Source organism: Lepisma saccharinum, chromosome 16 (assembly GCF_977018435.1).
Source record: "Lepisma saccharinum chromosome 16, izLepSacc3.1, whole genome shotgun sequence".
NCBI lineage: Eukaryota > Metazoa > Arthropoda > Insecta > Zygentoma > Lepismatidae > Lepisma > Lepisma saccharinum.
The window spans coordinates 4,218,814-4,241,249 of NC_139244.1; the positions used below are offsets into that span (position 1 = coordinate 4,218,814).

The 22,436-nt window shown below is 37.7% G+C and overlaps 1 protein-coding gene across 2 annotated transcripts in view; it reads right to left on the reverse strand.

The window, feature by feature from the left end:
* The window catches only part of Rab3-GAP (Rab3 GTPase activating protein), a 113,225-nt gene that overhangs the window by 55,501 nt on the left and 35,288 nt on the right, over window positions 1–22,436 (reverse strand). Inside the window, exons 11-15 of one of the 2 annotated variants that reach the window (XM_083137600.1) lie at window positions 18,639–18,662; window positions 16,266–16,504; window positions 13,712–13,863; window positions 8,820–9,069; window positions 1,396–1,596 (exon numbers count right to left, since the gene is read on the reverse strand). In XM_083137600.1, the coding sequence (XP_082993726.1) occupies window positions 1,396–1,596; window positions 8,820–9,069; window positions 13,712–13,863; window positions 16,266–16,504; window positions 18,639–18,662 (866 nt within the window). The remainder of the gene's footprint in view (window positions 1–1,395; window positions 1,597–8,819; window positions 9,070–13,711; window positions 13,864–16,265; window positions 16,505–18,638; window positions 18,663–22,436) is intronic. The other variant, XM_083137601.1, reaches the window with a different exon arrangement.

Genomic DNA, 22,436 nt, shown 5'->3' on the forward strand with positions numbered 1-22,436 from the left:
GGCTAGAAAAGTGGAAAATCAAAGTAAACTGGAAGCTTCTTCTTATTTTTCTTGGGACCACGGAAAAACTTAAAATGTGGGAATAGATAAATTCAGGAAAACGCCAGCAAGTAACTACATACAGCTATTGGGATTTCTTCTTTATGAAATTGTTAAAAAGTGAAATAGCACACAATAGTTTGAGCATCTTATGGGTCATGTTTGCATATGGATATCTTTATTTAAGTCAACTACATTTTGGGTTTATCTGTTGAAAGCTGGCGTACCTTTACTACGATCATCAAGAGAGCTCTTAATTCAATGCATAAAGTCTATCTGGAATTGTCAAGTGTTCTCCAGGTGGCTGTGAAATTGAACCACCACTCCCTATATTATTGAACAACAGCATACTTTTGGCTATATTTGAGTACATAATAGATTGTATATACCTATACAAGGTTCCTTACTTTGATAATAAACATTTTTTGGAACTTACCGATTTACGCCCATCGCAAATGTTAATATTTGTAACCTTCTCTCCTATTATTCATGAGCCCAGCCGAGTTTCCTATCCTATTTCACCTTCTCTATATCCACGAATTCGTGGAGACAACAAATCTGGTCTACTGTATAATACAGGAAAATGTAAAATCTGGGAAGTTAAAATTGAAGGATTCATTTACACAAAGGTACAAACATTCTCCAAGCAATGCACAAATACAAACCGTTCAAACATATTGATTAGGGATGGATCAATGTGAAATTTTGGTTGATAATGACAATCTACCAACATAAAATTTACCAATACGAATAACCAATATCCTGCTGACTGATTACAAATTCCAAATGGTCCTTGAAGAATGGCACATTGACCTTCATAAATGTATGCTAGCAGATGACTGCAATGCAAAACAAGCTGCATATGTAGACACTTCCTTTCAAAAAGAGTAGGGAATGGAGATAATACGTTTATAGCCATAAAAATTATAACAAAATGGTGGAATATTGTTCTAAATTATATGATATTTTTGGATATAACAGATCGGTACAATTATCCATAATTATACCAATAAACGTATGTACCAATATGCCTATATCGGCTGATACCGACAGAGTACCGATTAATCTGTTCCATCCCTAGTATTTATACAGAGTGTCCAGCTTAAAATTACCCTATTTTAATCTGGAACTATTGCTACTGTAGATTAAAAAATTGTCACCATGTAAGAGATCCTTGGGTGTCATATCTGTGCTCCCAAGGAACATACGATGAAGCATACAAATTCTTGTCAACAAATGTTGTTACAGGCTCTTATTAACTTTAGGCACCATAGTTTGTATCATAATACATGAAAACAGAGATTACATGGCTATGGTGTACAACCGATGAAACCTTTAAATCTTGAAAAGACTGACCTGCAAGGGAGCAAATGGCCTTCAAAAGGTCACGGAACCTCAGCATCTCGGCCATCAAAGATGATCCCTCTCGTCGATTGAGCCAGAACACTACCGCCAGATGCATGAGATCGGCTGGAAGGATGTTGCTGGACTCTGCAGAACTCCTCCATTCCTCCACAGAGGCATCGCTGTACAGCCAGCCTTGGAACAGGAGGTCACCTGCACAGAAATAAATGACTCAGTTGAGTTGCACCTCTGTGGCATAGTTTTATGTACAGTCACAGACAATTCTGGGTTGTAATTATCCCATTGAGATTTGTTACAACCCAGAAGTGTCTGTGACTGGACAATGATAAAAACATATATATATAAAAATCAAAGAAGGTAAAAGGAAACACTCACCGGACAGTAGAAAAATTCAAAATGTTCGCTAATTTCATAGCATCATCGGTGTGAGAAGAAATAGACGTCTAAAATTTTGAAAAACTAAATATGCTGACCAAGGCAGTAATTTATTTTATTATAAACATAAACTACACGTAACGTTTCAACCTTCTAGCAAGGTCTTCTTCAGACTCTGTATCAAGTACAAAAGTAACAAGATACAAAAACGGGGCATTATATATACACAAACATTACTCCCTCCAGACTATTTTGAAAGTTGTTTGGAACTTTCTAGCAGGTGACTTTCAAGAGAAGAGAATGCTAGTGAGAAAATGGAAGGAAGCCAAGGAAATAGAGAAGAAAGGTGAAGAAGACACAATGAACTGGAATGGGGGATTGAAGTTAAACAAAGAATGGAAGAAGATGTTAGAAAGAGTGGAAAGGACAAGAGAGAAAGAGGAGAGGAGAAGGAAGAAAAATGAAGGGAAAAGAGCGTGAGATTAAAAGTCCAACCACATTCTATATGGAAATAATTGTGTTTAGTCTTTTAGGTGAAAGTAAATTTGGAAAGTGAAAGTCACCTGCTAGAAAGTTCCAAACCACTTTCAAAATAGTCTGGAGGGAGTAATGTTTGTGTATATATAATGCCCCGTTTTTGTATCTTGTTACTTTTGTACTTGATACAGAGTCTGAAGAAGACCTTGCTAGAAGGTTGAAACGTTACGTTTAGTTTATGTTTTTAATAAAATAAATTACTGCCTTGGTCAGCATATTTAGTTTTTCATAATCATGGAAACAAGGCTTAATGGTGTTATAATTGGACATTTTCCAAGGCTGATGAGGAAAATTAACAACTGGAAGGACTTGAAGAGGAAAGAAATACACAAAGACGAACAAGAGAAGTTTCTGAGAAAATGTTTGGAGAGAGTCACAGCGCCTAAAGGATTAAAAATAAGTAAGAAGGGAGTGGTTTGCAACACCAGGAGATGGAGGATATTGGTTCAGAAAATGGAAAAAGAACTGATATGGAATGAAATAAGGGCAAGAAGAAAGGAGATAAAGATAATAAAGGAGAACCTGACAAGAATTGGAAAAGCTATTGAAGATGGTCTCACCATTTTTACGAGAGAATATACATTTCATGAAATGAAAATCTGGCAGGAGAAATTTAGAGAGAAAATGAAAATAAAATTGAAGAAGAAAGGGGAGGGACTAGGATGGAAAGAAGAAAGAGGAGAAGAGGAAGAAGAAGAGGATACCAGAAGAAGAGTTGTGGTAATGGGGAATGTAGACCTAACAAAAGAAGAGGAAGCTTTTTTAAAACTAGGAAGAGGTTTCAAAGTTAAAGAAAGAAATGTAGATTATGAGGAAGTTATATATGACATTGAAGAAGCAGTGCTCCATATAAAAGAAGAACCAGAAAGAGACAAGATTAGAAGAAGAACAGCAGCCATACTGAAGAAAGAAATGGGAAAACAAGGAAAAGTAGATAATTTGAGTCAAAAAGAAAGGGAAGGGATGAAGAAAATCAAGAGAAGAAATGATGTGGTATAGAGCAGGCAGATAAAGGAGGAGCAATTGTGGTGATGGAAAGAGAATGGTACGAGAGGAAGTTTGAAGACCTAAAAGAAAATGGATATGAGGAGATTTGTGGGAAAGGAGAAGAACAAACTATAAAAGAAAGAATCCTAAAAGACTGTAGGAGGAGAGGATTCAAGAAATGCATAAAGGAGACAGGAAGACTACCAAGTTTGAAAGGCTTTCCAAAGATACACAAAGAGGAGATAAAGTTAAGACCAGTAATGAACTGCAGAAACAATATTTTGGAACCCTTAGAAAAGAAATTAAAGAAAGTTATTGACGTGTTAGTAACACAGCAAGAAAGCAGAGCAGTTAAGAACAGTGAACAAGTAGTAGACCTCATAAAAGGACTTAAGTTAAATGAGATGAAGACGACAATGTTTAGCTTAGACGTGAAAAGTATGTTCCCGAGCATCAAGAGGGGACACGTTTTGGACATTATTAAAAAGAGAATGGGACAAGAAATTATAGGAGAATGGGATAGTGAAAGGGTAGTGAAGGCGCTGGAAACCATTTGGAATAACGGTTACAGTGTAATGGGAGATAAAATAATGTTAATGAGTGAAGGACTAAATATAGGTTCCAGTCTAAGCCCAGCATTGGCTGAATTGGTTATGAATGAATGGGAAAAGAAAGTGATAGAAAAAGGAGGTGACAAAATAATTCTGTTTTGCAGATATGTGGACGATTGTTTTGGCATATGGAAGGGAACGAAGAGGCAGCTTGATATATTTGCCAAAGAAATACAGGATGAAGAAAGAGGGATATTATTGGAATTTGAAATAGAAGAAGAAGACAAGTTAAGCTTTCTAGATATATTGATGAAAAGGAAGAGAGGACAAGAAATTGAAACCGCTTGGCATCAGAAGAAGTGTGCAGCAGGGGTATTCTGCCATAAAAGAAGTGATGTAAGTGAGGTGACAAAAATAAATTTTATAAAGAATATGGAGGACAGAATCAAGAAAATATGCATGAAAGAATGTGAAAAAGAAGGCAAAATAAATAGCCTATGGAAACAGCTGGAAAAGAATGGCTATGAGAAGCAGGATAGACTGGACATAAACAGAAGAAGGAAGAAAACGGGCAGGGAAGAATTAGAAGAGGAAGAGAAAGAAAAAGAGGAAGAGAAAGAAAAAGAGAGAAGGTTTGGAATAAGGAGTATGGGGAAGACCACAGAAAAGATATGCAAAGTGCTTAAGAAAGCGGGAATTAAAACTTACAGGAAGGGAGGGAGAAGCATCTTAGGAATAGCGAGGAATGCAAACAAGAAAAAGGAAAACAGAGAAGAGGAAGAGGAAGGGATTATCTACGAAGTGAAATGAATGTCAGAGTGTGTACATAGGAGAAACGAAAAAAAGGCTGAAAGACAGGTTGAAACAACATAGGGATGATGTACGACTTAAGAGAGAAAGAAATGCAATATTTAAACACACGAGAGAAACAGGACATGACATAGAGTGGGATGAGGCTAAGCAGATAGGAAGGGAGAAGAGAATGCTAGTGAGAAAATGGAAGGAAGCCAAGGAAATAGAGAAGAAAGGTGAAGAAGACACAATGAACTGGAATGGGGGATTGAAGTTAAACAAAGAATGGAAGAAGATGTTAGAAAGAGTGGAAAGGACAAGAGAGAAAGAGGAGAGGAGAAGGAAGAAAAATGAAGGGAAAAGAGCGTGAGATTAAAAGTCCAACCACATTCTATATGGAAGTAATTGTGTTTAGTCTTTTAGGTGAAAGTAAATTTGGAAAGTGAAAGTCACCTGCTAGAAAGTTCCAAACAACTTTCAAAATAGTCTGGAGGGAGTAATGTTTGTGTATATATAATGCCCCGTTTTTGTATCTTGTTACTTTTGTACTTGATACAGAGTCTGAAGAAGACCTTGCTAGAAGGTTGAAACGTTACGTTTAGTTTATGTTTTTAATAAAATAAATTACTGCCTTGGTCAGCATATTTAGTTTTTCATAATCATGGAAACAAGGCTTAATGGTGCTAAAATTTTGAATTTTTCTACTGTCCGGTGAGTGTTTCCTTTTACCTTCTTTGATTTTTACTTAGACCTTTTGGCCCTCCTTGCTTTTATCCATTATATATATATATATAACAGGTTCCGTCTATATATATATATATAAATAAAGTAAAGTGCTCTCCTGTGCTTTGCATCATGGCTGAAGGTGGGAGTGATGTGATCAGCACCATGCCCCTCCCTGCCTTTACCCCCCTACCCAGAGTTTCCTCTAGGTACGCACTTTATACGATGCTGGGTGGGTGCCAGAGCTGGTTGAACAGGTGGAAAAATATCCTGATTCTCCCCCACCGGGGATCGAAACTGAGTCTCTCGTATGGTAGTCAAATGCCCTAATGACTGAACTGTGGCACCTCTACAATGACAAATGTACATGTATAATTTTCTTTGAATATTCCAGTGAACATGCCAGGGGTACCAGGTTCGATTGGTTGATTTGGTGTTTTAAGTCCACTTTACGCACAGTAAGGCTAATCGGGACTGGACCTACAGATTAAAGTGGGATCTGAACCACTATTGGCCTTCACCGGCTGGTCCCGGGTTCAAATCCCAGCTTAGGCACGGATGTTTGTGAGTGTCCATTCATCAATTTCGTCATATCATCAATCCAGTGAAGACAGCAGTAGTAGCAGGAACATACAAAAGCAAACCTGACGTCCTCTGGAAAAAATTGAAAATACTGGGAGTTGGGAAACGGAGAAATCACGAATCCATTAATAAATTTCCACCGGAAGTATTGAACGATCACTTTTGTGATCTTCCGATCGTCGATGATAATGTGAAACACGAAACGATTCGTAACATTGAAATACGCTCCACAACTGCTCCAAAATTTTGTTTTTCTTATTTTTCGCCAGAACAAGTCAGAAAATCGTTACAGAAGATAAAGTCATCGGCCGTACGAGTAGATGAAATTTCTATCCTCATGATTAAAAACATTCTCTACCACGTACTTGCTCCTATCACTCATATTTTAAATTTTTCTTTAATTACCGGGGCATTTCCCTCGTCTTGGAAACTCGTCCTGGTACGCCCTATACCTAAAACAAACAACATAATAAACGTCAACGATTACTGACCAATCAGCATCCTCCCAGCCTTGTCTAAAGCCCTAGAGCATCTCGTTAGCGATCAAACCCGGGACTTTCTAACGCGAAATAATTTAATAGATCCTTTTCAGTCTGGCTTTCGAAGTAACTACAGCACTTGCACGGCTCTTGTCAACGTAACCGATGACATGAGGCTAGCCATGGACAATAAACAACTTACGATTCTGGTACTTCTAGACTTTACAAAAGCTTTACAGACAATTGATCATGAAATTCTACTTGCTAAATTATCATCGATATTCAATTTTTCCGACTCCGCGGTTAATTGGTTCTGCTCCTATCTACAAGAACGTCAACAATGTGTCGTTGATCTATATGGAAAATAGTCGTGGAAAAACATTCCATGTGGTGTCCCTCAAGGCACTGTACTCGGCCCCCTCTTATTTGCTCTGTATATAAACGACCTCCCGACGGTGCTTAACTGCTGTAAATACCATATCTATGCTGACGATTTTTGGTTATATTTCTCTTTCCCCCCGCAAGAAATACTGCATGCAATAGAAATTGTGAACAATGACCTTAAACAAGTAAGTACTTGGTCTGCACACCATGGCTTACATCTAAACCCGACCAAAACCCAGTGTATTCTTGTAGGTTCCCCTAGAATTTTGAGCAAAATAGATAAATCTAGCCTCCCTAGACTCAACGTAAATGATATTCATCTAACCTTCTCCACTACTGTTACGAATCTGGGTGTGATACTCAACCACCATCTCACCTGGGCAGAGCAAGTTAACTCTGTATCTAGAAGAGCTTTCAGTGCATTGCATTCACTCTATCGGCTCAAAAAGTTCCTCCCTGAACGCATAAAAATTAAACTGGTCCAGTCTCTTATATTTCCCATTGTTGACTTATTGCGGCATTGCTTTCTTGGATGTCAATCACGAGCAAGCTAAACGACTGCAGCGAATTCAAAATGCCTGCATTAGTTTCGTTTTCGATCTAAAATATTCAGAGTATTTGACATCGTACTTTGCGAAGGTCGAGTGGCTTTAATTAAGCGATAAACGTAATTTTCATAAGTTAATTTTACTGTACAAAATCCTCCAAATAAAAGACCCGCAATATCTCTATAACAGATTTCAACATCTTTCCGACTTTCACAGCCGCAACACCAGATCGCGCGAAAGGTCTTTGCTCTCCATTCCACTCCACAAATCCAACTTTTATGCAAATTCTTTTACTGTTACCTCAGCAGGCCTTTGGAACAAGTTGCCACCTGAAATTCATGTCTCTTCCTCAATTGTGACGTTCAAAAAATTGTTAAAGTTACACATATTATACAATGAAAATTAAATGTTTGATTTCCCTAATAATATGACAGGTGCAGAGAATGATAGAAGGACGTAAGGCACAAAAATGATTTAGCGTAATAGTTAATATGAATTATCGTCAAAGTATATCGTTTTGGACTGTGTTTTAAGTATGTGTAATATTGGACTGTGCTTAAGTAAGTGTAGTGTTATGTATTTGCATATGTGTATATGTGTAAGGGCAAAAATATGTATGTGTGAGTGTGTGTGTCCGTATCTATAGGTTAGATTACCTTTCTTATATGTAATTTTTCTTTGTATTTTTTATTTCTCTGTAATTTTTATCTTTCTTTTTTCAATATTTTAATTATTTCATATTCAATTTTTTTTTTGTAAACATGGTCAAGGGGAAGAAAAGGCTCCACAGCCTTAACTTCGCCATGTAAAAGAAGACAAAATAAATAAATAAATAAATTTATCTATCGATCATAAATAATATGGAAACTAATATAAATTTGCCAAGTGGCACATTTTTTAAAAGTTTTGTTACATTGTTCCCTTTCTGCCACTTTTGGCTAATCACAGTGGTGATGAGACTAAATTAACGAAGGGACACTTAAACATCACTCATATCCCAGCTGGGACTTGAGCCTGGGAACTTCAGTACTAAGATCAACATATGACCACTGAAAGTGCTCGGCCACAGAGCTGGATTAAAGTTTGAAGTCTCTTTTAAGTCCACTTTATGCACATGTAGGCTAATCAAGATGACTGAATGCAATTTAAAGTGAGATCTAAACCATTGGCATTGAACCCAGGACCTCTTGATTGCAAGATGAGAGCAAACTTATAGAAAAGCTGGCAAAATGAGGGCGGACTACTAAAAGAAGTATATGTAACCCCTTCCCCACAACCTTTTTGAAAATTCTGGTCACGTCACTGACCCAGAGAGTACAGTATTACCAAAATAGAACTTTTTGAATTGACCTCCTTTTTTGTAGTTTGAAAATTACAGAATGCTGAAACCCTGAAATACTTTTGAATAACATAGTAATCTTTCTACAAACACACTTATAGCAAAAACTAAAACTTACTCAACCTCCTGAGCTTGTCTTCCGCCATCTCTTTCTTTAGGCTGATGGGCCTCACGTCGTGCCCTTTGGCCACAGGGGAGTTGCCTATGTCAAAGCAGGAGAGGAACTCCGTGAAGAGAGCCTTCCCGTCCTCCTGGAAGGACACCCTCAAGTGCGACTCTGCAGAGGACCCAATGGAACTGATAATGGCCAGCAGCTCCAGGAGGTTATTCACTTCCCTCTCAGGGGCCAGCAACTGACTCGATAATGCCTGGAAGGAAACATAATAAACAGGGTGTCTACCAAAATTCTTGACTTTTTCATAACCTTTTTTCCCCTCGTTTTTCTTAACCTTTATTTATACAACCCCTACTTTCGTAAAGTTGGAAATTAGCAATTACGAAAATAAATATTTATTTAATGAAAAACCCCTACCAAAAAGCCAGTTAAGGTGAAAACTGAAGCTGTATTTAACAAGAGAATTAGATTTGCTTTATCTATTAATGCATCCTGGAATGCATTTGGCAGGCTAGCGAGGCTCTGGCATCTTGACTCTCAGCCAGTAAATCATACGTGGGGCTCATATTATCTTCCCAATAGATTTTAGATTGAAAAAATGATGTAAAATAAACTGAATCAATCAACCAATAGTTAAAATTCTTCACCACAGGTATAATTTTTTTACTTTTTTTTTTTTTTAGTTCTTGACCTACTTGTTGATTTTTTTACTTTCTCTGGACTTTTTATTAACAATATAAAGGGTCTGTGCGATTCCATTTAAGGTGCAGAGTTTACATTTGTCATTTCACATACTCAAGACTCGATATAATCTCAAACACAAGTCACAAATGTTACGTGATATATTAACGTACGAAAAATTGTTAGTTGTACAAGAATTTCAAACTGAAATTTACCTATCAACTCCAAGATTTCTTGCAATAATCTTCCGTCTGCCAGATAGATAGACACTAACAAATCAAACGGATTGAGAGAATTCAGTTTTATTTTTCACGCAGCTTTATTTTTTTCTTCTTCCTGGATAAAAAAACTAAACTGTGAAAAACTTGCCTCGGAGCATTAATAAATATGAATAAATTAAATGGGATTTGGATTATTAAAAGTTGCAATTTTTCACGTCTACGGAGGAAAATTCAAGTAGAATTGACGTATAATTCCCGGAGCCAATAATTCACGCATAATTCCCGGAATTCCCAGTGAGTAGCCACCCGGCTATCACATCACGTACACAAAAGACCAAGATCATGAATGTATGGGCCTACCTCCACACCCTGTAAGTACTATCCCGGCACCTTGTAATGACCAGGGGTAGCTTTTACAAAAATCTTACATATTCTAGCAAAAAAACATCATTTGCAATTTCTTTTACAGCCATTATATATGCCACACTATACACATGGTACTTGGGAAGCTAATTTCAATAGAAAAACATCTGTCATGGAGTTATGCGACTTGTTAGCCCTATTGAAGTTCTAAGCTGATGAAGAGCAGACAGTTTATATATTTTGTATCTATCACAATCACTTCAATTCATAAAGGGGGCGCAAAAGTCATCATCCTGTTTGAACTGACCTTTATTTTGACATCTTGTTGTTTATATCAGTAGTGTTTTTGTCAGTTAAATAGAAGATACTCACAAAATGTAACATGTGCAAAAATGAGTAAGTATACCCCACAAGAACGTGGAAAAATTGTGACAATTTTGCGTGACACTTTTCCGGGCAGAGTAATATCCCATTTTGGTGATTTGCCATAACCGGCCAAGTCCCCCGATTTGACCACTCCATAATTTTTTCCTTTGGGGATATTTGAAGTCATTGGTTTCTGTGAACATGCCAGAGACGTTACAGCAACTAAAGGACAATATTTGGCATGAAATTGAGAACATTTCCCCACAGATTTCCAACACCATGGAAAATGCAATAAAAACAGCCCAAATTTGCATCAATTCGAATGTTGGTCATTTATTGGATGTTATCTTTAAAAATACACGCAGACACACTTTATCAAATTACATTCTTCTCTATGTAGCTTCATCTTGTACCTGAACTAACTGTCTTTTAGTAGCATGTCAATTCACTTAATTATGTCATTACTAGGTTGAGTAAAAGGTTTGTTCATTTTTTCAGATAGGAAACAGGGAAGTCAGAGAAAAAGCCTGGTAGAAGGTAACCAAAAAAGTTCTTGCTGTTTTTGACGTCCCATTAATCATGCGCTCACAGAGAGGAAACGAAATGACGCACGTGCCTGCCAAGCGATTGGGAGTTCGTCTGACCATCGACTGTCACTAATACAGGCATGTTGTGCACACACAACAGTCGTAGCTCGTCCAGTGTCGAAGAGAAATGGAGGTATCGAAGCAGCTTGTTCGCGTGTGTTTGGTGTATGACTTTAAAGTGGGCCTGTCAGCTGCCGCATCAAGTCGCCGCATTTGCCAGGCATTTGGGGAGAATGCCGTGAACGAACGTACTGCCAGGCTTTGGTTCCGGAAATTCTGTTCGGGAGATGTGAGCCTTTCGGATGAACCTCGCAGTGGACGACCACATGTGTTGGATGACGAGGCCCTGAAAGCAGCCATCGAGGAGGACAGTGGTCTAACGTGTGATGAACTTGCAGAAAGGTTCCATGTTTCCGCTGAAACAGTCAGACTGCACCTGCAGTGACAGCCTGTTTGTCCTTGCTCACTCGGCATCTGAACACACCCATATTTGAGCGCTTACTCACTGGTGACGAAAAGTGGGTACTCTATGACACTACCAAGCGTACCAGACATTGGTTGTCACCACGTGACCCTGTTCCTCACACCTCCAAACCACCTCTGCACCCACGAAAGGTTATGCTCTCTGTATGGTGGAATTGTCGGCAAGTGGTGCATTACGAGCTCCTTCCACCTGGTCAGACCATCACTTCTGACCTCTACTCTCAGCAGTTGCAAAGGGTGCACCATGCACTGCGGCAGAAGGAGCCGGCATTGGTGAATCGCAAAGGTGTGCTGTTCCTTCACGACAATGCCAAGCCACATGTGGCAAAGAGGGCCCGGGAGGCCCTTCAGCAACTTGGCTGGGAGACACTGTGCCATCCACCATATTCACTGGACCTTGCAGCAACAGATTACCACCTGTTTCATTTCCTTGACAACCACCTCCGTGGGAGATCCTTCGCAAATGAGGGAGACCTGTGGAAGGCACTCACGGACTTCTTTGCATCCCAGCCCGCCAAGTTTTATCACCAGGATATTGTGCAGCTGCAGGAACGTTGGCAAAAGGTGTTGGATGCTGATGGAGATTACTTCGAAACCTAAAGGTACGTACCGTCCACTGTATTGCTCTTTGTTTATCACTGCTCTAGAATGGCAAGAACTTTTTTCATTACCTTGTACATACATTCACATAGGCACAATGCATTTTAACAAGGCACGGTGCAATTATGGCAGTCCATCAAGGAAGTCGACAAATTGGCCGTGTGTATCTTGTTACAACATTATTGGAAAAAAGGAGTGTAAGCTGCGAGGGAAATTTGTGTGGTGGAAGGTGAGGGCACAGTGAACATCAGGACAGTATAGACATTGTTCAAGCTGTTCTCGTCTGGAGACGTTGAGAGACTGGGTGCCATCGATGCAGGTGCCCTGCTATGACACATGACAGCCAATGCAAGCGTCAGTACATGGCAACTGGCACGACAGAATGGATCGTCCCAATGCACCGTGCTACACTCTCTTCACCAAATGGGGTTTGCCTCTCGACGGCCTCGACTTGTTCCCCACGAGTTGACACCACAACAGGTTGGAAGATGAGCCTCCATCTGTCAACAATTGCTTAAAAATCCATGGGACGACAGGTTTTGGCATCGAATTGTCACAGGTGATGAAAAATGGATCTTTCTATGATATTCTGCCAGTGGTAGACAGTGGTTGTGGCTACGGCAAGAAGAACTTGTTCAAAGGAGACTGTTTGAAAAGGTCATGTTGTGCATATGGTGGAATATCGATAGTCCAGTGTTGTCGTGCTGTCGATGGGAACCTTTTCACTGACAACTGCAGCAGGTCCATGATGCTATGCTCCAAAAGTACCCAACATTTATGCTTCGGAAGAGAGCCTTGTTGCAGGTTGATAATGCCCCATATCACCGGTCACGAATTGTTACCCACAAACTACAGGACTTGGAGGGAATTTAAGTGTTGCCTCATCCCCCACACAGCCCTGATCTCTTGCCATCCGATTACTATTTGTTTCGCTCTCTTGCACATTTCCTGCAAGGACGACAGTTTGACACATTGGATGCTGTGGAAAGAGGGGTGTGGCAGTTTTTGGTCTCAAAATCAGCCGAATGGTATTGTCATGGGATTGTGGCTGTCACGGAACGTTGGCAGAAGACCATACAACAGAATTGCCTATACTTTGCCGAATAAGTCCGATGTCATGCCTTGTGTCTCCAGTCTCAATGTCCATGTGCAAATACAAACGAACTTTTGACTCATCCTGGTAAATACATATAATCTGTAGGTTCCAAACAATAACATTTATTTTTAACTCATATGAGAACTGAGCACACCTTCTAACTAAAAAAAAGGACAGGGTAGCTTTTTTCCATACTTTGAAACATGAGATGGCTCATCAAGCAGAAGCAAAACATATTTATTTGAAGTACATCTCAACGTCTGCAATGAGTTATCGGACCTAAAATTAGCAGTCAATTTCAAAGATGGTATCATATTTCATATGAAGGACTTACAATGATGAGATTGATGGAACCACACAGAAAAAATAGGTTTCATAACCCTTTCACTCTAGCTACACAAACTGAGTCTGTTAAATACCAGTAAAAAAGATCTTACAAACTGAAGTAAACTGGAGAAAACCTTTGGGTAGCAATCACACATACCAGATGTGACTCACCTGTATAGACAGAGCATTGTTATTAGATACCATGTTGTAGTTAGGAGGACTTTTGCTCTGTTGCTGTACGTAATCGTGAAACATTACTAACTTCTGTAGCTGGTGGCTCATCTGAAGCAAAATCTTGCTGTTGTGATCCATGTTTTCAGCTTCTGAAACATGAACAATGCTCTGTACTTTCATTCACAATATTTTATGGTGTCAAAAATCATAGAAAAACATAGACATTCACATAGACATAGAAAATTGCAGGCCTCACATTCTAGTTTCCAGGATTAGCAACATAGGACCTGATTCAAAATGTGACCCAAATCCTCTTTTCTTAATAAGTTTCAAAGATATTCACTTTTTCATGCTTCAAATTTAAAAGTTCAGAACTCGACAACCGTAAAAAAAGAGAAGCATTCACCATTAAATGGTTTAATTGTGCAGAATTTATTAAATTTATTTAAAAGAATGCAGTTTATTATTATTATTATTTATTATTATTGTATCAATCAAGTTGGTAACACCAACACTGCCTGTCAGCTCAACTCCTGCACCTCGGCTGCAGAAAATATCACATTTATTTTAAAATACACTGTGATCTTTGTAATGAATCTTTGTGAACACAGAAAAGCTGGATTGTTAGCTTAGTTGGTAGAGCAATGACATGGAATGCTAGAGAGGCATGTTTAAGTTCTTGCTGAGCCTGTATTTCTCACTGAAATTTCTATACTTGATGAATTGTTAACCATTTCTGTGAACAAAATTAATACATACATCAGTATACACTAACCTGGGATAGTTGGCAGTGATCGAAGAGGCCTGATGCCATTCATAAATTTCTTTTCACACCGATTTCAATGTTACTGGTATACATAAAGGCATGCATATTTCGTTTTTGACGGAAACACGAAATCTGAAATAACACACTGTAATGTTCACTTTTCATGTTTCTGAAAGGCACAAGGTGGATTTTTCTACCATGTCTTGTCACGAATTGATGTGAAATAAACAAACACAAAATGTAGGGTTTATTTACGGAAGTCTGAATTATCCTGTGAATTATGCAAATCATTGGAAATTGATTAATTCTGTTGTAAATATTTGAGAAGCAAACATGGACTGCTTCCACGTGAATGAACTCAATACTCTGAAACTACAGAAATGTACTATTGGAAGGGAAATGTTTATTTTGTGTAATAAGTAGTTTTTAAAATCAAGTTTAAGGTTACATTCAACATCTCAACACAGAAATGCCATTTCATACACAGTGTGTCTACTAAGTTTTTAGACTGGCAACATTGTAACAAGATAAATGCTGCAATGTGGCATTTGGTACATGTATTATGTAGTGTGTGTGTAGTAAAATTGATGTCTGATTCGGTGAAATATTGAGCGAGTTACAGCTTTTAAATTAGTGCAGCGTTTTGTACCTTTGTCATGCATTTGAAAACAGAACAAAGAATGACGATGTGTAAAACTCAGTAAAACCTCTTCAGAAACAGTTGAAATGCTGAAAACTGCTTACGGAAATGAAGCTGTTTGTAATTCCAATGTTGTCATTTGGCATAGTTGTTTCCGTGATGTTCAAGAAGATGTGGCAGATGATCGCAGTGAGGGTCATCCCTTCACCAGTCAAACTGGCGGTAATATTGAAAAAGTTCAACAAAAGCTTAATGAAAACCGAGCACAGTCACTGAGGATGACTGATGATTGCAGCTTTGTGTAGATCCATTTTAGAGCATTTGCTAAAGAGATTACGATGAGTGAGACCAGAGCTGGTTGAATATGGTGCTGGTTCCTGCAATTATTGCCCAACAGTTTTTGGCAGTTTTGATTGTTAAACCACCCACCTTACTTGCCAGACTTGGCACTGGCTGACTACTTTTTTCCCCAAATTGAAATCCTACCTGAAGGGCCAATGTTTTGACACCATTTTGGAAATTGAATAAGTTGTGACGAGGCACCTAAACAAAATCCCAAAAGACGATATCTACAGGGGCATCCAGGAATTGTACAGCCATGTCAATAAGTGTGTGGACTTACGAGGGATGTACATCGAAGACTAACCAAGGCTTGTGGCAAGTCTCGCATATTTACACTATTTATTAAGCCAGTGTAAAAACTTTGTAGACACACCGTGTATACATGCCTTTCATTCCGAAATATGCCCAGATCTTGATATATTATTCACCATAAATATGTGGCTCTAGGTATACAGGTTCTTGAATTCAGGATGGATGTGGTAAATGTGCTTTAAGCACTACGAAGGTGAAGTTTCGTGTTTCAATGTTGCGGAATTGGATAGTTTTTCAGATTAATTTCAAAGGCTCACTGCCTTCATTCAGTAAGGGCCTCCATTCCAGATGCCGTACCCTTAGTGAATGAAGGCAGTGAGCCTTTGAAATTCATTAATTTAAAAAAAAAAAACTATCCAATTCTGCTATGCGGAAACACGAAACTTCACGTACAAATACAGATTCCACTAAATTAACCAATTCCAGCCATAGCAGAACTGATTGGATCCGTATCGTTCTATAACTAATACTCCAATAATGTTAATCTGTACCTTGCCCGTGGAAAAGCTCAATGAAGATTTCGAGTGCGCCGGCAAGGGCCTCCGGGATGATGTACTTGCTGCAGGAGAGCATCTCAAGTGCGTTGATCTTTATCTCGGTGGTCTTGAGGTCCTTGGCCAGCCGTCTTACCTCCTCCACCAGCCGCTCCTCTGGGTGGTCCTTCTCCTTCAGGAAACGCTTCAGCTCCCTCAGCAGATGGAGATCTCCCGCTCGCTTGCTGTTCTTGTCCCTAGAAGCATTTCGTTACGTACAGTTGCATCTCTAGCCAACCTCGACTATTAGAGTGTTATATTCTAGGGAGGCAACAATTCAAAATTGTTGCTAGTACTAGAGATGAGCTGATACTGATGTTGATGTATATAGGTTGGGATTTATTCATCAATACCAGCTGGTACTTTTCTGGAGTTTTTGTCCTTTAGGGGTCAGAAACACAGCCACATAACACTTTTGCAGAGGCTAATTATCTTGGAAATTACGCAAAATTAGAAGTTCCAATTTATTATGTACCAATATTGTGAGGAACAACTGTATTTGAAGGTTATGTAATTCTTGAACATTTTGAGGCAAAAGCTTCGATAAATTGATGCTTTAATAGGAATCCAATATTACATATTCACATTATTCAATATTTTGAACAACTTCTAATTACAATTTTCAAGCCTCAGTACAGACGAGAATTGGTACAAGTATCAGCATAGGTATTTAGATGTATACTTTACAGAACAGGGACAAATGAATTAATTTTATATTCATAAGAAAATGGGTGACAGTTCTTTATGGTGGCAGACAAAATTTGCTTATGTTATTTTGTACTTATATGGTTTAAATTATAATCAGATTCATACGAGTTACAAGATCTTCACTAAGAGTGAATGATTGATTTAGTTTATTTTACCTCTCTTTCTGCCACTTTTGGCTAATCACAAAGATGAGGGTGAATGGTGATACAGTAAACCCTCGTTAACACAAACTCGCTTAAGACGAACACTCGGTTAACATGAACAAAATGTTGGTCCCGGCAGGGATGTATTATATCTTATAGAAAGTTTTATTGGTTAACGCGAATTTTGGTTACCACGAATCACGAACTGTTTTTTAGTCCGTTGCATCATTAGATCTCATTTAACACGAACTTTCGAATTTTTCATAATTTTTTTCTGTTGTTCCTGTTAGGTATGTAAGAAATCGATCAACAATCTCTATCATCTTGTCAACAATCAACTTATACAGTATTGTAACCAACAGACTCAGATCAACACTGTGTTCAAATGTATTTTTCTACTCTTTAAAACATAGCCAGTACGAGTAACATCAAGATTAAAACTTGGGTGCAATTGCTAGACTATCGCGATCATCGCGCCAACAATGAGTTTATACGTATTTAACCAACAAATTCAGTTGTGTGTTCAGATGCAACATCCGAATTGACCGCTAGTTTTACAGAAGCTATGAGTACAGTTGGCCATGAAGTTACCAGGCATTTGCATTCTCGTCTGCGACAGCGCAATATACAGGAATTATTCACCAGAAAATGATCTGTCAGTACATTTTTAAAAGTTAATTACTGTAGTAGCGTAGCAGTGTTTTCTATGATGACATACATAATACGTATTGTACATGGTTAATGTGTAGAAAGAACTATATTGCAACAATAAAATTTGAGTCCCCAGTTAGCACAAATTTTTTTAACACGAACTCTCAATTTTTCGGTCCCTTGGGATTCGTGTTAACGAAGGTTTACTGTATAATGAGACGGACAAAGAGACAATCACAAACATACACGGAAAACACAACAAGAGCCCCATACAGCATTGTACTGACTGTGAGTTCAGATACCAGAGCCTTGCTTGTCTGCAAAATGAAGTCCAGGGTGTACTACGTGGAAGAAATGTTGACAGTTGGGTGTCTTCAAAAAGGGTCATCCTTACACTCCAATTGTTACATGAAGTGACATAATTTATCTCATTCTCGATCGAGAGATATCGTTTACAACTCTGGCAGACTGAAAGACATGGTATACTTAAAATGGAATACTTAGATTCTGCCACAACTATTCTCAACAAGTTAAGAATTGTAGCTTTGCTGCCACCATGATTTGAACAAGTGTTCTCGGGTGGCCAGGCAGGTTAAATTGTCATTATCCTCCGATGTTTTGGGAGCAAACCATAATCTCAACAACTTTAAATTGTCACAATCGGTGCAAGTTTGGCAATTGTGTCAGATCACTCAGACTGTTATCAACATGGCAACACTGCAAGAGTACGCAAAGATTGTCCACTTTAGTTTGCAAGTTGTCCACGATCTTTCAGTTCTTGGTACGACTATGCTTGTCCTAGACTAGTGAAAGGAAACTTAGTACTTACGTTTTTATTTCTGGTCTGGAAAACCTGGAAAAGTCAGGGAATTTCATAACCAAAAAATCGTAGCTACCCTGTAAATGCTTTTGCCTGCTCATGTTTCTTCCAGGGTATATAAATACTAAAAATTGATATTAACAATAATTCACCTGGGGCACCGGCGTATTTTCTTTCCCCGAGATATATTTGGTAAAGCATTGTGCATATGTGTGTGTGGTGTATTTTATTTATTATTGTTAATTTTCATGAAATAAAAAACAAAGAATTTACTTCATTCTGCCTCTGGTAGTTTTTCCATGCTCCAATGGGATTGGAGGTTGTGCTGTGTAGTGTGTTTGGGTTTGTCTTGTGTAGTAGTTGTGGTGTCTAGTGTGTTTGTGTTTATCTTGTGTAGTAGTTGTGATGTGCTTGTATGTGGGTTTGTCTTGTGTAGTAGTTATGCTGTCTAATGTGTTTCTATTTGTCTTGTGTAGTATCGGTGGTGTGTATGGATGTGTCTTGTGTTGTAGTTGTGCTGTCTAGTATGTTCGTTTTGCGTACTAGTTGTGCTGTCTAATTTGTTTGTGTTTGTCTTGTGTAGTAGTTGTGGTGTGTTTGTGTTTATATTGTGTTATAGTTGTGATGTGTTTGTGTGTGTCTTGTGTAGTAGTTGTGCTGTCTAATGTGTTTGTGTTTGTCTTGTGTAGTAGTTCCTCCATTCATATTGGGGGTTAGGCGTAGAGCTGACAACTCTGCACTGTAAAAAGCCATGTCAAGAATCAGCAATATAAGGCCATGGATGTTCCCAAGGTAAAATATTCCGGAGGTAAAATAGTCCCCCGTTCGGATCTCCGGGTGGGGACTACTTTGGGAGGTCCCTGGACTAAGGATAAAATCTACATTAGGAATAAGGATATTAAATTAGGCACCTGGAATGTTCTGAGCCTTTACCAGCCTGGGGCATTTCAGTGTACAGTTAATGAGATAGTTAAGTATAAATTTGATGTAGTAGCTGTCCAGGAAGTTAGGTGGCCAGGAGAAGGGAATTGTAAAACTAAAAATTATACTTTTTTCTATGGTGGTACTGAAAATCATAATTTTGGAACAGGCTTTTTCATAAATAATAGAATTATCTCGGCTCTTAAAACAGTAGAATTTATTAATGATAGGATATCATATGCAGTTTTACAGGGTAGGTGGTGTAAAATTATTTTAATAAACATACATGGACCAACGGAAGATAAAGATGATAATACTAAAGATGATTTTTATACAGAGTTAGAACAGGTCTTTGATAAATTTTCTCAGTATGATATGAAAATTCTGTTAGGTGACTGTAATGCACAGATTGGCAAAGAAGAGACATTTAAACCCACGATTGGTAAAGAAAGTCTTCATGAATTAAGTAATGATAATGGTATAAGATTGATTACTTTTGCAACCTCAAAGAATTTAATTGTGAAAAGTACCACTTTTAAACATAAAGATATCCATAAATATACCTGGTCTTCTCCAGATGGTAAAACTCATAATCAGATAGATCATATTCTCATTGATAAGAGAAGGCATACTAGTATAATTGACGTTCGTACACATAGAGGTGCTGACTGTGCCAGTGACCATTATTTAGTAATTGCTAAATTAAGAGAAAGACTCTCAGTGTTAAATCATAAGCAACAAAATCTAAAAGTTATAAAATTTGATACAGGAAAGTTTACTGATGAAAGAATTAAGAAAGATTACCAAATTAAACTGTCAAATAGATTTCATGTTTTGCAGGATTTAAATGATGATGAAAATATAAATGAAACAGACGTAAATAAGAATTGGGAGCACATACATAATGCAATAGAATCAGCAGCTAAAGAAAGTATAGGATACCATAAACCAAGAAAAAGTAAGCCATGGTTTGATAATGAATGTCATAATCTAATAGAAATAAGAAATCAGGCTAGACTTAGGTGGTTAAATAACTCTGATGATACAAATCTAAACAATTATAATAGAATAAAGCGAGAAGTTAACCGCACGTTTAGAAGTAAAAAAAGAGATTACTTGAAAAGCAAAATTAACGAAATTGAAACAAACAGCAAAAATAAAAATATCAGAGATTTATATAAAGGTGTAAATGAGTTTAGAAAGGGGTGGCAACCTAAAGTAAATTTGATAAAAGATAAAGACGGTGATTTTCTAGCTGACCCAAAGGATATTCTAAATAGATGGAAGAACTACTTTAATGACCTTTTAAATGTCCATGTAGGAGATAAATCAGAAGTGAATGAAGTCCACACAGCAGAACCTTTAGTTCCAGAACCTAACTTGACTGAAGTTAAAGATGCTATTAAAAGGCTAAAGAATAACAAAGCACCTGGCATTGATTTAATACCAGCTGAGTTAATTAAATATGGTGGAAATTCATTAATATGTCAGATTCATAAATTAATTTGTTTAATATGGAATAAAGAAGAAATCCCTCAACAGTGGAAAGAATCCATAATTGTTCCTGTGTTTAAAAAAGGTGATAAAATGAACTGCAATAATTACCGTGGAATTTCTCTACTCTCAACAACATATAAAATATTATCTAACATTCTTTTAACAAGACTAACCCCATATGCTAATGAAATTATAGGTGATTATCAATGTGGATTTAAACGCAACAGATCAACTACAGATCAAATTTTTCACATCAGACAGACACTTGAAAAGAAGTGGGAATATAATCAAAATGTCCATCAGCTATTCATTGATTTCAAAAAAGCATATGATTCGGTCAAAAGAGATAAATTATATAATATATTAGTAGAGTTTGGAATACCTAAGAAGCTTGTTAGTATGATAAAAATATGCACCAGTGAAACAGAAAGTAAAATTCGTGTGGGTATTAATATGTCTGACAAATTTACAATTCATGATGGGTTAAAACAAGGAGATGCATTATCTCCATTGCTCTTTAATTTTGCCTTAGAATATGCTGTTAGGAAGGTAAACGAAACTAAAGAAGGACTAAAATTAAATGGTGTGACTCAGTTGTTAGCATATGCAGATGATGTAGACTTACTGGGGGATGATGTGAATACAATTAAGAATAATGTTAAAATATTTTTCAAAACTGCTAAAGAGATAGGTTTGGAAGTTAACAAAGAGAAAACTAAATATATGCTTACAGGCCGAAACCAAGTGTTAAGTAATAATCAAAATCTAATTATTGATAACAACTCGTTTGAACCAGTTTCCAAATTCAAATACTTAGGAGTAATATTAACAAATGAAAATTATATTAAAGAGGAAATAAAAAGTAGGCTTAATTCAGGAAATGCATGTTACTTCTCTCTTCATAAACTTTTGTCTTCTCGTTTAATATCTAAGAAACTAAAAGTTAAAATATACAAAACCGTAATTTTGCCTGTAGTATTATATGGGTGTGAAACTTGGTCCCTTACATTGAAAGAGGAACATAAATTGAGAGTATTTGAAAATAGGATCCTTAGGAAAATCTTTGGACCTAAAAGGGATGAGGAGACAGGTGAGTGGAGAAGGTTACATAATTTAGAACTACATAATTTGTATTCATGTCCAGACATTATTAGAATAATTAAATCAAGAAGACTTAGGTGGGCAGGCCATGTGGCACGAATGGGAGAGGAAAGAGGAGTTTACAGGATTCTTGTTGGCAAACCTGATGGTAAGAGACCTGTAGGAAGGCCAAGACGAAGATGGAGGGACAACGTCGAGATGGACCTAAGGGAAATCGGTAGGAATGGAAAAGAGTATATAGATCTTGCTCAAGATAGGGACAGATGGAAGGCCTGTGTTGCTGCAGCC